The 17,044-nt window shown below is 33.9% G+C and overlaps 1 protein-coding gene across 7 annotated transcripts in view; it reads left to right on the forward strand.

The window, feature by feature from the left end:
• Window positions 1-17,044, forward strand: part of GRIK2 (glutamate ionotropic receptor kainate type subunit 2) — a 595,315-nt gene that overhangs the window by 368,859 nt on the left and 209,412 nt on the right. For all 7 annotated transcript variants that reach the window (XM_033099818.1, XM_033099826.1, XM_033099832.1 and 4 more), the window contains one exon: window positions 715-828. In XM_033099818.1, coding sequence (XP_032955709.1) covers window positions 715-828 — 114 coding nt within the window. The remainder of the gene's footprint in view (window positions 1-714; window positions 829-17,044) is intronic.

A 17,044-nucleotide genomic window follows, 5' to 3' on the forward strand; every position in this document is an offset into this window, starting at 1 on the left:
TTCCATAGGCTGTGTTCAGTGGATATAAAATGTCTGAATACTGAAAGTATATGGCCTTATCTATGAGAGGGTATTAAATTAAAATACAAATTCAGTGGAATACAGGTGGAACTATTGGGATGGGTTAAGCAGATGAGATTGTGTTATAATCTTTCCTCTAAGTATTTTAAAAGCTGCAAAGGTGTATTTTTAAAAGCTTCAAAGGTAATTCTGGGTATGATTTTTCCCTGGTGGAGTCATGCAGAATACCAGTCAATGTCTCTTGTAAGCCTGCCTTTCTTTACCTATTAATTTATCCTGGATCCCCAGGTTTTGCTCTGTCTTGTAGCTCTGTCCATGCCATATTATCTTTATAATAAGAGGATGAGACAGATCCATCAAAGTAAAAGATATATGCTATTAATGAGTTTCTAGCCAGCTATCAAGGTATCACCAAATGTGGTTTATCTTGGTGAATGAAATTTTGGATGGAAAATTAAGCTCCCAAACTGACAGTAGAAGTGCAGTGGATCATTTTGTTCTTTAATGTCACACTTCACTGGACAACCTTCACAGAGGAGTGGATCATGCTTAAAATAAGCAGCATTTACTTTAATGACAGTGGATAATGCAGCAGAAGTGAATAATAAGTGGTAGCAGTCTTAACTTTCTCTGGCAGTCCTCTCTCCCAGGCACCTGATGGACAATTTGCAAATTACATATGCTGTTTTACAGATTGGAACTTGGGATCCAGCCAGTGGCCTGAACATGACAGAAAGTCAAAAGGGAAAGACAGCGAACATCACAGATTCCTTATCTAATCGTTCTTTGATTGTCACTACCATTTTGGTAAGTATTTGTTTTTCGATTCTTTTCACATAAAGTGTAGATAACATAGAAGCAGATAGAAAAGGATAATATAATTGCAACGGTAATGAACAGAAGGTAATGTATTTTACAATTATTTAGCAATTACTGTATAACAGATGAGTCAATGTTGATTGAGTCACTGTTTTATTTTGTTAGTCTTCAGTGATGTAAATTATATTAATGTTTGGGCTGCTTAGGTTGATTAATAATATAGCTTCATATATTACTAGAAATCTTTACATTTCTACAAAATTAATTACTGTTGAATAATTGTCAATGGTAAGATTTGGAAAGTACATGGACATGTGGCTGTATAAATGTAGTTATGTGAAGAGCTGCATTTCAACTTTGCTTCTGCTTTCATTTCCTGCAAATATACATCAGAGAGCATGCCATTTATTTTTCAGGATTTTTTCTATGATAATTATATTTTAATCTTGCTTTCAATTTAATTGTTTTTATCAGGAAGATTCACTGTTTCTTTACTAATCTCCCTAATGAAATGAAATGACAAGTGTTTTTAAAGCCAGAAATAGTTTTTCCACCAACAGAATTCAATTAATATTGATAAGCTGGATATTTTTGCCCCTCTTGTAATTATTTATCTTTATTGAATCACACAGTAATGTTCGCTTATGGAAACTATGCTATTTACAAATGGGAGTTTTAATTTTAGAATAAGCAAGGAACTCTTATGCTATTTAGTCAGTAATTTTACCTACAGCATAAGCTTATCAATGCTAGTTCTTCTATCTCCTCAGGTAGTCAATAAGAATGTGAGATTAATATCCAGACAAATCACCACATACTTATAGCATTTATATAATTTCTAAATTTGATTTATGGTGGGAAATCAAACCAGAAAGAATTTATAATCTTGTCCTTTTAGTAACAATAAGGGATGTCAGATCTCTAGGTATGTCAAAATAAAATACTTTGGGTTAAAGCCTCTTGATAATGAAACAAAGCTGTTTATCATGAAATAACAGTGATGGAAGCTCATGAAGTTTTTTAATCACTTTGTTGCTAAGAACATCAGTGAATACTTGCTCTGTATCTATCATATCCAAACTTCCTAGGTTCTCTTTAACTTAATTTTATGTCCCTCTCTTTTCAAAGATAACTCTCATACCCATCAATTCACCAGCCTTGTTCTTCAGTTGGAATGTTCTTACAGTATGCCAGCACATCCGTTTTCTGCATCTCGTTACTTCCTGCTAGAACTGTTGCAGTAACTGCGTAACTATCCCTCCTGCCGACAACCTTCCCCCTTTGCGATACACCTTAAAAATCTAATTCTGTAATTTTCTTGCTTCCATGCTTATAAATCTTTAGTGTATCCATATTAACCATTAAAAAGGCCCCAACATTTCAACCCTGATTTTCAAAGCCTTTCCCATTACTCTCTTTCAGGATCCCTGTGTTTTCATTGAATGGGGATAATCAGTTAACCTACAACTGGTGTTGTGTTAGGTCTCTTCCCTCTGCAATATATTTCTCTCTATTTCTGAGACACTATAGTACTTATCAGTACTTTATATTATTTAGAATTAATAGTATGCTACGCTTATATATTTTATGTTCTCAATCTTTTTCCAGACATCACTGATCATTCCTGGTAGATATAGGATATGACTCTTATCTCCTGTTTTTACACCGTATGTGTCTCTACAATGCTTATAAAGAGTGCTGTGCAGGGGACATCTGTAGTCTTCAGCAATCAACCCTATACTCTTTTCTATATCCTCCTCGATCCAGCCAAACTTCTAAATGCATCACTTATTTTATGGCTCCAGATATTTGCTCAGTTTTTATTTTTCTTTACCTTTCCCTGTGAAAATCTTATTTATTCTTCCAGATCCATCTCCAATGACACCTACTCCATGAAACTGTCTGATCTCTCCATTAAGTTGTGGGTATGTGTGTGTGTGGCTGGAGGGGGTATGATACATACATTTTATGTATCATAATATTCTATTATGGCACGTACCATACAATTTTTAATTTAGAAAATATACCTCCATTTGACATTACTCTGTACAAAGCCAGTGATCAAATTTTAAACTTTTTTGATCTCTCAATGTCAGAGAAAATACCTTGGGCACAGTAAGCACTCAATAAACATTTGTCAAATTAAATTAAATGTATTTAATTAAATGGAAAATTAGAGGAACTAAGAAACTTCCAAATGATTATATTTATTTTTCAAGCATGCAGGTTATTGCAAACTTCTTGTCCAAACAAAGGAGGTGGTTAAGAGTACACATATAATTTCTCAGTCTTGCTTAATTAGGATTGCTTTACAAGAACAAGCCAGACATTTTTCTCAACTATAAACAATTTTGTATCAATAAACAAGTGGCATTTAATATGAGCTTCATATCAGAGTCAGTCATAAAGCTTTTAAAAAAGTACTGTTACCCAAAACATACCCTATACCTTTTAAAATGGTATTTCTGAGCTTTGGACCTTGGACATTTTTGTTTTTTATAAGTTCCACAGGTAATTTCGATCTATAACGATGATTGCGAACTATTGCTCAGATCATTCCTCCAAATAGCTAAAGTGGGAGATCCACTGTGGAACATAGGCTATGCTTACGTTTTAATAAAAGTAGTTTGTTTATATTTTAGTGGATGTCACTGCACTGGTTCTGTGAGATCCTGATGCTGATTAAAATGAAAGGCACTTTATTTGTTTTTAGATCACTTAGTTAAACAAATTATTTTTTTGAATGCTCTGATCACAAAATATCCACAATCAAGAAAATAACAGATCTGAAGAGATTATTTACCTTATTTATATAAACATTATGCTCGGTGTAAGTTATTGGTATTTAATGGATATTTATAAGTAGGTTCTGATTATTTGATTTACATCATGATTATTTTGTCTTCTTCTCTCTTGGAAAATTTCAGAGGAAATTCTGGTTGTGTTATGAATAATGACATCTTCACAAAGAGAAGTTCACTTATGCGTCTTGTTCAACACTTTTTTTTAATTTAAATTTATTGGGGTGACAATTGTTAGTAAAATTACATAGATTTCAGGTGTGCAATTCTATATCACATCATCTATAAATTACATTGTGTGTTCACCACCCAGAGTCAGTTCTCCTTCCATCACCGTATATTTGATCCCCCTTACTCTCATCTCCCACCCCCCAACCCCCTTACCCTCTGGTAATCACTAAATTACGTTCCCCAGATTAATTTTCAAACCCCGTGGCCATTCTGTGGTCACCGACTGCCCTTCAATACCTTCACCCGCCCCCCCCAACACTTTTTTTAATGTGTCTTAAAAACAAGCAGTATGCTATTCTAGAATACAACATTATCAGTGTGCCAATCATAATCAGTCCGTTTCTCATGAATATATTCATTGACTTATTTATTCATTATTTCATTTAACAAATATATATTGAATGATGATATACCAGGCATTGTGCTACAAGCTATATTTGATTAACAAAATAGACATGGTCTCTTTCACCATGGAGCTTAAAAAAATGGTAAGAACTATAGGGAGAATTACACACACACACGCACAAGTGCACGCACACACACCCCTTGTGATTAGGATATAAGGAAAAGAAAACTGGAGTGGTGCTTTTTACAGGATGATCCTAAATTATACTCGGTTCAAGAGTGAAAGGACAAGTCAAGTTAGAACTTAAGAAGAATAGGCAGCTGAAACTTGAAGTTTGCGAGGGAATTAGCAAGGTAAAGAAAGGGGAAAAGAGTATTCTCAGCAGAGAGAGCAACATATGCAAGGACTCTAAAGCAGGGTGTATCTTGGAAGATTTTCAGAATTGTAAGAAGACCATGACTGGGGCTTGTGCTTTTGTCTGCTTCTCAGCTTCATCAAATTGAATTATATGCATATGGTCCATACAAAATAATAATGATGATGATAATAATAATAATAATAATAATAATAATAATAGCAGACATTTTTTGCATGACTACTATCTGCTAGACATTGCTCAAAGCACTACTCATGGATTTATTCATTTAATTGTCAAATAACCTTTTGAGATCAATACCATTATTAATATTACTATACAGGTGAAAAAGCTGATGTTCAGATTGCCTAAGTAAACTACGCATGGTCACACAGCTGTAAATTATAGTATCAGGGTTTCAAACGATCTGTTTAGCCAACTTGAGCAACTGATGCTGTACGATAAAAGCTCTAGTGGTCCATCATAGAAAAGTCTAGCAACTATAGTTTAAGACCTAACTAGCAGCTTGATTAAGAATTGCTCGCTTGAAGTAATGCTTCTCATCGATATATCCCACATATGTGTGCTAGAGCACTGTGATGCTGTTCCAGATGTGTCCCCAAACATCTAGACATACCCATCTCCAGAGGACGGGATTTAGGCTGCTCTTGCTTGAATGTCTTGGGCCTCTTATTTTTCTCCTCTCCTAATTTAGCACTCAGTTTTCTTTCAGCCTCTTCAAACCACAATCTCAGTTTTTCTGGGCAATCAAAATAGTATTAGCACTTATTTTTTTCTTTTTAGAATTGAGATCTTATTTACAATTGAAATGTACAATTTGTAAATGAAGCATCTTATTTACAAATGTTTTTACTCTCCTTGAACAACAACCTACATACAATATGCGGTATAGGTGTAGTATATTGTTTTACCATGGGATGAATTCATTTTAGAAAGCCCTAAACAATTTTTTAAATGCTTAATTTTATTTTAGTTTTGAATTAAGATATATGATGTTATACAATTTGGAAATTTTTTTTAACTTCACCTGCAGGTCTAGACCTAAAGCTCAAGTCTACTGATATCTTCTTAATCTTCCTCATATTACAACTCTTGCCTTAAAGTTTCATGTTCAATTGTTAGTAAAATCCTCTGCTTCTTGTATTTATTGTTATTAATTAACCTAAAAATACTAACCTTAGAATCATGTTTTCACTTATGATGATTTCATTTATTGCATAGAGATTGTCAAAATATAAATTCCTAATTGCCAAAAATAATAACAAAGATTCTAATTCAGAATGGAGATTCTAATTCAGATATGGAGAACTTTTGAGGAATGATGTGTGCCACATTTTCAGTTTATAATCTCATCCTGTAGTCCTTACTGCTATGGATCCACTAGCTAGAGGCAACATCAGCTGACTGAATATTTAAATTCCTGTAGGGAATGCCTATTTTCCCTCTGTTTTTCTTGGTTTTCAATAGTTTTTTTTTTTTTTTTTAGGCCTGTCTAAATATGTTGAGTGCTTCCCACTGTGCTGCTCCTGTATAATAATTAATTTTTGTCCATCAAAAGATTACTAGAACTTAAATGGCTCTGTACATGTTCTTTTTCTTGATGATTAGTAGTACTTTAGCGTGCAAGTTACTATGAATTTGGTTATTTTTTTGAGAAAAATCACTTATTTGTAAGGAGGGTCTTCACAGTTGCTCAATGATTTAACAAATGCACTTGCATCTGTAACTTAGTCTTACTTATCTTTTTTATTTTCCTGGCAATTCCTGGACGGATGTGTATTTCAGCAGTGAGCTTACTCTCTTAGGCTTGTAAAGCTTTATTGTCGCAGCCCACAGATACAGGAAGCTTATCTGGGAGCAAATTCCCAAGGACAATAGAAAGAATCACAGGACAAAAGTCAGAAGTGACCAAATCCTCCCCTAAATGATTCTGCGAGTTCTTCTATAGTATCAACAAAAGTAGATGTCTAGGGCTTCAAATCCGCCACTACAATAAGTTTTCTCTCTGATTCTTCTCTTTTCCATTGTCATGAAAGAACTGTGAAGCACGGAGTTCTTCTTAGAATTGTTAGTATTCAGTCTTGGAAACCTGGACACTGCAGTTCCTCAAAGAAAAAAAGATTTTCATTCTTAGCAACCCCTACAACATTTCTAAGCAGTTTCGTGTATACATACTACTTAAAAATGTGAGGTGAGGGTGGCTCATTCAAACTCAGTCTCCTTGCACCTCATTCCTGCAACCAGCTTGTTCAAAGGCAACCGAACCTTTACTCAACATTATTTTTTCCTCCTATTTCCAGGATTATGCTGGTACTACATTTCTCCCTTTCATTCTTGCTCTAATAGTTCAATGTGTTTTATTTCAAATTACTTTTCATATTCCCTTAGACCTCCAGATTAGCTAGATAAACAGAAAATTATTGGTGGTGGTACCATACAGAACAAAAGCTGTGTATTTTAATGTGAAATTAGGCATAATTTTTAAAATCCTAGGGTCTCAATCTTTAAAGGCTTTATAAGTGACCAGAACCTTATTTTTTACCACATAAGCAGACACACACACACACACACACGCACACACACACACACCTCTTTCTTTCATCCTTCTTTACTTAAAATTAAACCATAATAAGATTCTTACGTATTTTCATTTTGTTATATTTGTTAACAGAGGGTGAGCCCTTCTCAGCGTGATGTCCAGTTTCTTGGAATCTTGAGTAAAGAATTGAACTAGACAAAGAAATAAAGTGGTAAAAGAGTAGTTTATTAGAAGAGATAGTACACTCCAAAGAAATAGGAGCAGACCCGAGCAGTAGAGAATGGCACAAGGACCATTATTAGAAGAGAAAGTACACTCCAAAGGGTTTGGAGCAGGCCCCTGAGCAAAAGCTAAGGCTCCAAGGTGCTGACTGCCAAGAACTTGGAGTTTTTATCCCTTTTTTCCTCTGGAATGGGCTGTATCTTTCTGGGCATGGGACCACTTGATTGACACCTGTGATTGACAAGGGGCTATTATATCATCTTTTTAGACTGTGCATGTTCCTTGCCAGAATTCAGTCTCTTATAATGATATTAATGAACTTCTGGGTATATGTGTGATATTATAATGATGGTATAATGAGTCCCAGCTGAAATGAAGGGTGTTGTGGCCTTTAGTGCACAGGTGTGAGTGACCAGTTTAATCTAGTTGGGTATTTTGTACCTATTTGTTTCCTCATAAGTGTAGTTCATTATAGTGAGAAGGAGAAGTTTTGGGCGGAGAAGGGAGGTCTTTTGGGTGGTCACATTCGAGGGTTGTGTTGGATGTGCAGCAACGCAGAGACCTGATGCTGATGCCTATCTCTAACTGCCTGGCTTGTCTTCTTGAGAGACATGATCCCCATAAAATCTCTGTGGGAAGTTGAGGGACAGGAAGTCTTTTCTTCTGTATCTGCCTCCTGCTGGACGGGGCCTAGAGCTGTCCCTATGTATAGGGGAATTCACGGAACTCTCGCCCTATCTAATCTTATGTAGATGAGAGGAAGGGGGTCTCGAGATCCACCTGGAAGACCAAGAGGCCTGGAAGACCACGTTGGCTTCTTCAGTTGGTACTAGTAATCTTGCTGGGACATCATCTGTATCCCCAAGACCCCTGAATGAGGAAAAATATACTTTAATTAATTAATTTAAAAGTGTTGGCTTAAAGAGCAAAGCTCAAAACTATTGATGCAAGGTGGTTATGTGATGGAAAGTCCGTCAACTCCTGTGGAGCTTGAGGCCATTGAACCGGTTATTCAGGTGGAGTTAATTGTCCAAGAGCTGGGCCCAGATGGGTTGGAAAGAACATTAGGCTTCAGTGATTACAATCAACAAGTATGAATTACAAGTTTTAGAACAATTATCTAAAGCAGGGAGTAGGAGATTTCTATGAGTCAAGTTAAAAACAATCTGTTGTCTATGATTAAGAAACTGATTTAAAAAAAATGATTATAACCAGGGGCTATGGCGTTAGAACGCTAGAGAAAAGTTAGAATTTCTGTAGTGAAAAGCCCTTTCATTTAGCCTGTATTATATTCTTTTTATTTTCAACATTATTGTCAATACTAGAATTTTGTTGAGATTATTTTATTATGAACAATGGTATATTAAGTTTGGTATAGAAGAATGAATAAAGAAAGCTGAATTCTTGTTTCAGCTTAACTACAGCAAACTACATGGAAATTATATAATTTTACTTTCTCATTTTTAAAGATGTCATCACAATAGTACCATTTAAAATTATGCAATTTAAATTTCAGCTGCACCCTTGATCTGAGATTCAGATGTAAATTTAGAAATACTTATAGACATCTATCTGCCTATATGTCCAGTATCAAACTTAACAAGTGTGAAAACTTTTTCTTCAAATGAGGCCTTACCACACCTGTTTTCAATATATTTGAAACTTTCCTATATTTTCTTTTATGTATTTGTTTATTTTTTCAATTATAGCTGACATTCAATATTTTTATATTAGCTTCAGCATAGTGGTTAGACATTTACATAATTTACAAAGTTTCCTATATTTTTAAACTCTGTAATGGATCCAGTATTTTTCTATTCACTCAATACTTCACTTAGTTACTTCACTCTCTTTATACTCCATATTCACAATTCAGATACCAAAAAGAAAAGAAAAAAAAAGATGGGTAAGAGTGTTTAACAAAGTGAGTCAAGGAGCATTGTGGGGACAGAGCCAGGAGTGCAGTTTCCAGGCTCTCGCCCTCGAGTAGTAAATGGCCGTTAACTGTGATTGGATGGCCATCAGCTGTGGCTAGTTGGCCGTCAGCTGTAACAAGTGAGCCATTGGCCACTAATATAACTGCCATGGCTGCGCTAGCAGCAAATGGGGGCTAGCAAGGAGATGGTGGCTGAGCTAGCAAGTGTGGATTGCAGTTAGCAGGGCGGATTGCAGCTAGCAAGTGAGGTTGGTTGGCAGAGAAGTGGATTGTGGATGGCGGAGTGTGGATAGTGTGGCTCCTGCTTCCTGTGTCTCCAGTCCAGCCACACTATAGTGGTATGACTCCCCCACCTATGGCTCTGTGGGTGTTCCTTTTTGGCCTCACCATATCCTGCGTTCTTATGTGTGGAGCAAGAGCTGAGATCCCACATGACACCCGGCATGACAAACATGTTGAACAAGTGAGATAAGGTTTGTTCATGGCTACAACTGAGTGGGGAATTTATAGAGTCTGATTTGAAGGACATAGTACCTTTTGGGAAGAGGAAAGAGATGGCGATATTGAAAAATCAGGTATGAGATTGCTTATGGCTTATGAGAAGATGGCTTAGATGTGGGGCAAAACCATTGAGAAATTGGGATAAGGACTTCAAGGTTGAAAGCCTGAGGGTGGGGTGTTAACACCACCACAAAACATGATAGGGATGTTGGGAAAGGAGATAATGAGCCCTATTTAGTCGTGTATGTATAGAGATGTTGGCAATAATTTTTGAGTAGTCAAATCTTGATTACTCGTGTAAGCAGATAATAAATTAGATTCAGAAATGAAATGCAGTTTGGGGATTAGGTAATAGGTGCAGTCTTCTTTGCCATCAAACATTTTACTGGAAGAGCAATGAAATGGCACATTTGATTGATTTGAGCTTCAGCTTTTTTTCCCTCTTCACTCTTTCACTTGTGAATTAAGCTAATGAAAAATTTAATGGCCAACATACAAATGCCAGCAGAAAGATAATAACAATCAAGACCTCCAATCTAAACTAATAATTCAGTGAAGTAGAGACGTTTAATGTCATAGTAGTTTTTACTGAAATATGAATTATTTTTTAAAAACAAGCATGAATGATAATCACTAAGCCAAATCTTCCTTTAAACCCTTATTGCTCTGACATCAATAAGTATCTTTCCTGAAATGCCGATTAACAGCATAACTGGCAAAACATTAGCCCTTTTTTTTGAAAGTTAACATCAACATATTATAGTCATTATTTCTGTAAGATTCACTACAATTTCAGATGATTAAATATTTTAGGGAGAAAGATTTTCTTACTTTTCCAAATCCCAGCAGATTTTCCATACATATGGAATGAAAACAAAAACTCTTCTTAGAATGATAACTATGGGCAATAAAAACTTAGATTTTTTAAACATTATGTAAATTCTATGAAGTTATTCTTTTGAAAGGAGTTAAACACAGTTTACAGCAACTAAGAATGTTATGATTGTGCCTGAAGTAGTGTAGTAAAGGATTTGCATGTATGAATTAGTCATTAAAAAGAATGCCTTTGCTTAATGCAATTGCAACATCAAATAAAAGAAACAAAAAGAAAAGAAACTTTGTAGATTGCCTCAGAATGCACTTGAGTTTATTTTTAAAGTAAAAGGTAAATAATAAATACGGCTTATTAAAAAGTTACTAAGATAAAACATTGCTCTCCAGGCCCGCTACTCTATTTTGTTGTTGCTTTAAAACAGAAGTCCCACATTGTAATAGTTACTCATTTTCTATCCAGAAAGTTTATGGGAAAGTGCCTTCTTAGTAGTCTTGAGGTATCGAAATAGGGTCTGTTTTCCAGGCAAGAAACAATGTATGAATTCACATGGAGACGCTCTCATTAATACCGTAGTTTTTGATTCTCACAAATTAGTCATCCTTTGTATTGTCTTATCTTGAAGACATTAAGTTGTTCTGAAGGTAGCTGCTAGGGTTTTTCACTTTTTCTTCCTGGTATTCTCAATCCCAATCGTGATAACCTGTAATGCACCATAGGCTTCTGACATGAATGCTAATTAGGGATGGCAGAATTCAGACATCAAGAGCCCTGGTGAATAGAAGGAAATTGAAAGACCAGGATTTAGACAATGGCAAGACCTTTCTCAGCTCTGCAGCAGTAAAAGCACAGCATTTGGAATGGCAGAGGCTGCAAAAAGAAATGAATAATATCGTCCTGTCAATGAGTAATAACAATCATCTGTGTTATTATTTATGCTTATCTATTGCTTTTTCTTGCTGGTCATTTCTTGTGACTGAATTGGAAGATTGTTTTGGCCTGTCCAGTTAAGTTTCTATGTATTTTTCCAGCAGCATTTAGACTAGTATGAATCAATAAAACGCAATGAAATATTAGTAAACTTTATTGTTAAATAATTCCCTTAAATATATGGACCCTTTTCATTTTGATAATTAAAATGTACTACATACATTTATGAAATTTCCTTAAGTAAAACAAAACAAGGCTATTTCAGAATGACTAAAATGTAGTTTAGACCAGTGGTGGTATTTATTAAAAGAAGTAAAACTACAAGCTTGAAATTGTGGCTAGGTCTTGGATAGTATAAGAAGGTATAAAACCAAATACTCAATAATTTTCACAAATTTTAATGATATTGTATTCTTGTTAAATCTCATTTGGTTTAAAAATACATTTTAAATTAATGCAAATACTTTATAAATGATCACTTATGTGTAATACACTTCTGAATTTCTTTTGAAATAATTTATAAAACATGGTGAAGTAAATTAGCACTTAAATATATATTTTTCATAACATTGATAAATACAAAATTATTTTCTTTTTAAATTATCTACCGACTATGATTCCCTTTTTTTCATACTCATTAACCAAAAGTTAGATAATTAAGAATAAAGTTCTAAAAGTCTCTATTATTTCTTATCATCGTAATAAATTTTCCGTGAAATTTTCTTTAGTAATCAAAAATAATATTTATATTTGAAGCAATTTAGGATAAACATAAGAATCACTAACCATTTTTAGAAGAAGAACATGCAAACTGTTTAATAAAAGTTAGGACAAGAGAATATTGGTTCTTCATTCTGCTTGGAGGTGTTTGACGGTGGCTGGGCAACTCCTTTGGCAAATACCCTGGCATTCCTATGACAGCTGTCAAGCAGAAGACAAGGGCTGGATAATTACTGTAGAGAATATACAGCTAAAGAAAAACACAAACTGAAGGAACAAAACACAAAATTTCCTGTAATGAAGAGTCTGCTTTTCTGTTTAAACTTCCATTGTATTTTCATCATTGATCTGTTTCAGTGGTGGTTCTCCTTTTTATTCTGCTTTTGGTTTTATAGAGCAAATAATTAGAATTACCTGAAAAATCTGTGAACTACTCATTGGATGTCCACACGAGAGCTAGCCTCATTAACAGTATAAAAGATATGCTTTACTCTTAGTTTTCCAATGAAATTCTCAGTGAAGACTTAGGGGAAAAAAACAAACAAACACAAACACAATGAAAATAGTGGTATTGTAAGCTTAAGTGGCATTGTAAGGTTAAACGGAGACTATATACCATAATTTCGGTTAGAATATCTGCCAAAAAAAACGTATGGGGACAGCTTGCAGATTATCTTCTAAGACAACATTTGTGGCCCTACTCATGAATTCAAGCAATGTGATTTTATGTTTTTATGTCATGAATTCAGGAAAATACTGTTTTTGAATGCTTCCCTTAGTTTGAGTCACTCCATGAAAATATTTCTACATATAAGAGGTCTATATTATAATTGTCTTTGGTTGTTTAAATATGTAATCATACATCTTATATGTAGCTATAATTTTATTTCTTCCTTTACTAATTTTTAATTGCTTTTATCTGTTTTATTTTCATTTAATGAGACTTTCGCTCTCTGAGCCTGTTTTCCTTGTTTTAATGGTATTTTATTTTTTTCATGATTAACTCTGATAATAAATTTATTCTCAAAAAGACTGTTCATTCGTAGTTTTCCAATGAATTATATTTCAAGAAGGAACACTAAATATCAAATACACAGGGCATCTATAGAGATTATCATTAAGTTTTCTAGTTGTACTTATGAATCTATTCTGATGAATGTATTATTCGATTTCTGAATAGTAAAAATAGTTGTATTTCAGAGATAAGCTATAACTGGTTGTGGTTGAAAAATAGTTCAATGGGCTGCTATGCTTTATATTGTTTTTAGATATATTTGACAGACTGCTCTTTACCTACCCTATTTAACCATTTTGTTAGCTTTTTATGTCAATGTGATGCTAACTACACTTAAAAAGAGGGGAACTGGTTCCACAGCATTTGCTGTGCTCTAAAGTAGTCTACATAGCATGAGTTTGTTTAATATTAGGTTAAAAATAAAAACTCCACATTATTTAGATAATTTTTTCTGGAAAGTCTTCTTTAATAACTACTACAATTTCTTTTATGGTTATTGACTTATTCACTTTATTCTTTTTGAGTCAATTTTACATTGTGCATTAATGCATATTAAGGTATTCCAATTTATTAACACAGATCTTTACATAAGGCTATCATATATCTACTGAGTCCCTTTCCAATGTAAAATTCTGTTTCTAATTTTTTTCTCTTTTTTTAATTTGGTTTTAGAACTGAGAAATCCTATTATTGTTACTTTACTAAAAGACATGTTTATCATTTAACCATTTTATTTTTTCCTATTTTCTACTTCACTTATTTTCCTTCTATTTTCTTATTATTTCCTTCTGTTTTTCTTGTATTTTTGGTTGTCTCTTTTCTAGCTTTTTATTAAAGTTCTCCGTTTATTTATTTTTTTAATTATTTAATTATAAGTTCACATAAGGCTGAATTTATCTCTGAAAAGTGCCTTACGATACTTTTTTAAAAAAAATAAAAAATATAGTGCTATAGCTTAATGATTAGCAGATCAAGCTTTGAAATTCAGATCATTAGATACTGCATTTTAAAGGTATCCTTTCTGAAACTTCCTTTAAAATTTACATACTGCTTTAAATATATTGAGATAAATTAAACTTAACTGTTTTACTGAATTTAGTGTTCATGGTCTTTTTAAATATCAGCTTCCTCATTATTAAGCCCTTTACTTGACTGGTGCCAGTAAGTACCTTTCTTCTCTCTCTCTCTCTCTCTCTCTCTCTCTCTCTCTCTCTCTCTCTCTCTCTCTCTCTCTCTCTTTCTCTCTTTGAAGAGTATATGTTTGATAATTTTCCTTTTATTCATAAGTTACAGGAAAAACTGGATAAAACATAGAATTCTTAAATATTTCCACAATTTTCTTGAAAACACTTGATTTTTTTTTATTGGCATAGTTCTCATTTCTTTTTGGTTTGCCAATTATATTTTCTACTTTTTAAAGCTTGCAGGAGTATTTCTTCCTTTATCTTTGTGATTTAATTTTACATATATTTATTTTGTCCCGGCTGGGTCTAGGAAAGTGTTTTTTTATTGTTTTTTTTTGTTTGTTTTTTTTTAATTCACCAGCTTTCTATGAAAATATCAATTCATTCTCAAAAGCTTTAAATTTTTTTTTTCTCTCAATATTGGCAGAGGTACCAGATTACCTGTGAGTTTCTTTTATGTCATTGGAGGCATATCCTGAACCCACGTGTTCTGCTGCAGCCTGGCCTTGTTTTTCTTTAGGCCTTTTACTCTGCTGTCATCCTGGGACTTATCTTCACCATTGTCCTGGGAATTGTATTTTCCATTCTCCTTTGCTGGAGCCCCATTTTCTGATCCTATGATTTCATTTTTCCTGAACTATTTTCTGTTTTTAGAGTACAGGTTATAATAGCATCCTAAGAAAGGTCACAGGACAGGTAAAGATTTTAGACCTTGTATATCTAAAAACACTGCCTCCTGTGTGTCAAAATATAGGTTGAATTCTTTGGAAGGGTATTTTTGTCTTCTTTTCCTGTTGCACTTGTTCAGATGTGTATGTCATTCTGATTCTTGATTCTTTCTATGTATCCTGTATGTCTTTCCTGTGGACAATTTTAAGATCATCTCTTTGTTCCTAAAGCTTGGGAATTTCACTAATGATATGTCCTGGTGTGTAGAACTTTTAATAATTAATTATGTTGAACATTCTCTAGAGTCTAGATCTGTGCTGTTCAGTAAAGCTATTTGAAATTTAGCAAGATTGAACAAAAATGTACTATAAGGGCAAAGTAAGCACTGTTTTTCAGTTACGTCATGTGAAAAATACTGTAAAATATCTCAAATTTATGTTGATTATATATTGAAACAATATTTTAGATGTATTAGGTTAAATAAAATATATTATTAAAGTTAACTTTACTTATTACTTTAACTTTTTTTTTAATGTGGCTACTAAAAAATTTTTAATTACATATGTGTCTCTTATATGTGGCTTGAATTATATTTCTATTCAATAAGTGCGTTTCCATAATCTTTCTGGGGTCATTCAGTCTGGAAGCTCATGTTCTTCAGTTCTAAGGTATCTGTTTCTTATGTATGTGATGATTTCCTCTCTGCCTTTTTCTCATTACCTTTATCCCTCTGGAAGTCTGTTAACTGATTGTTAGAGTTCCCTGCACCATGTATACATTAGACAATTTTTGTATGTTTGTTTTAAACATGGATGCCCAGGTCCCATACCCAGACATTTTATTTAATTGATGAGACCCTGGCATTAGCATTGTTTGAAATCTCTCCAGATGAGTATAATGATTCTCTAATTTCATCATGTATTTTCATCTTGTTTTTTATATTCTACTTTCTGAAAGAGTTCCTCAACTTTGTCTTAAATTCCATCAGTCTTTCTCTTCCTTCCTTCCTTCCTTCCTTCCTTCCTTCCTTCCTTCCTTCCTTCCTTCCTTCCTTCCTTCTTTTCTCTCTTTTTTATTTTTAAGAATGTATTTTTTTAGAGGCATTTCAGGTTCACGCCAAAATTGAGGGGAAGGGACGGAGATTTCCCATATATCTCCTACCCCCACACATACATAGTCTCCTGCATTATTGACATCCCTCACTAAAGTGGTAAATTTATTACAGTTGTTGAGCCTTCATTGACACATCATGATCACCTAATGTTAATAGTTTACGTTATGGTCCATTCTTTGTGTATATCTTATGGATTTGGAATATGTATAATGACATGTATCTATTGTTATGGCATCATACAGAGTATTTCCTGTGCTCTGTCCCCACCCCACTCCCCCTCCACCCTTAGCAACCACTGATCTTTTTACTGGAATCTTTTTCCGGAATGTGATAAAGTTGTAATCATGCAGTATGTAGCCTTTTCTTTCTTTCTTTTCTTTAAAAATTAAATTTATTAGGGTGAGATTGGTTAATAAAATTATATAGGTTTCGACTGTATAATTTTATAGTACATCATCTATATATTGCATTGTGTGTTTATCACCCAGAGTCAAATCTCCTTCCGTCATCATGTATTTGATCACCTTGACCCTCTTCTACCATCTCCCCTCTTACCCTTTGGTAACAAGGAAACTGTTCACTGCATCTATGAGTTTTTGCTTCTTTGTCTTATTTGTTTGTTGCTTTCAGTTTTATAGCCCACATATGAGTGAAATCATATGGTTCTCAACTTTTTCTATCTTATTTATTTTGCTTAGTAGGATAATCTCGAGATCTATCCATGTTGTTGCAAAAGACAGTATTTCATCTTTTCTCATGACCTAGTAACATTCAGTAAATTCCATTGT

The sequence above is a fragment of the Rhinolophus ferrumequinum genome, chromosome 3, assembly GCF_004115265.2.
Source record: "Rhinolophus ferrumequinum isolate MPI-CBG mRhiFer1 chromosome 3, mRhiFer1_v1.p, whole genome shotgun sequence".
Taxonomy (NCBI): Eukaryota; Metazoa; Chordata; class Mammalia; order Chiroptera; family Rhinolophidae; genus Rhinolophus; species Rhinolophus ferrumequinum.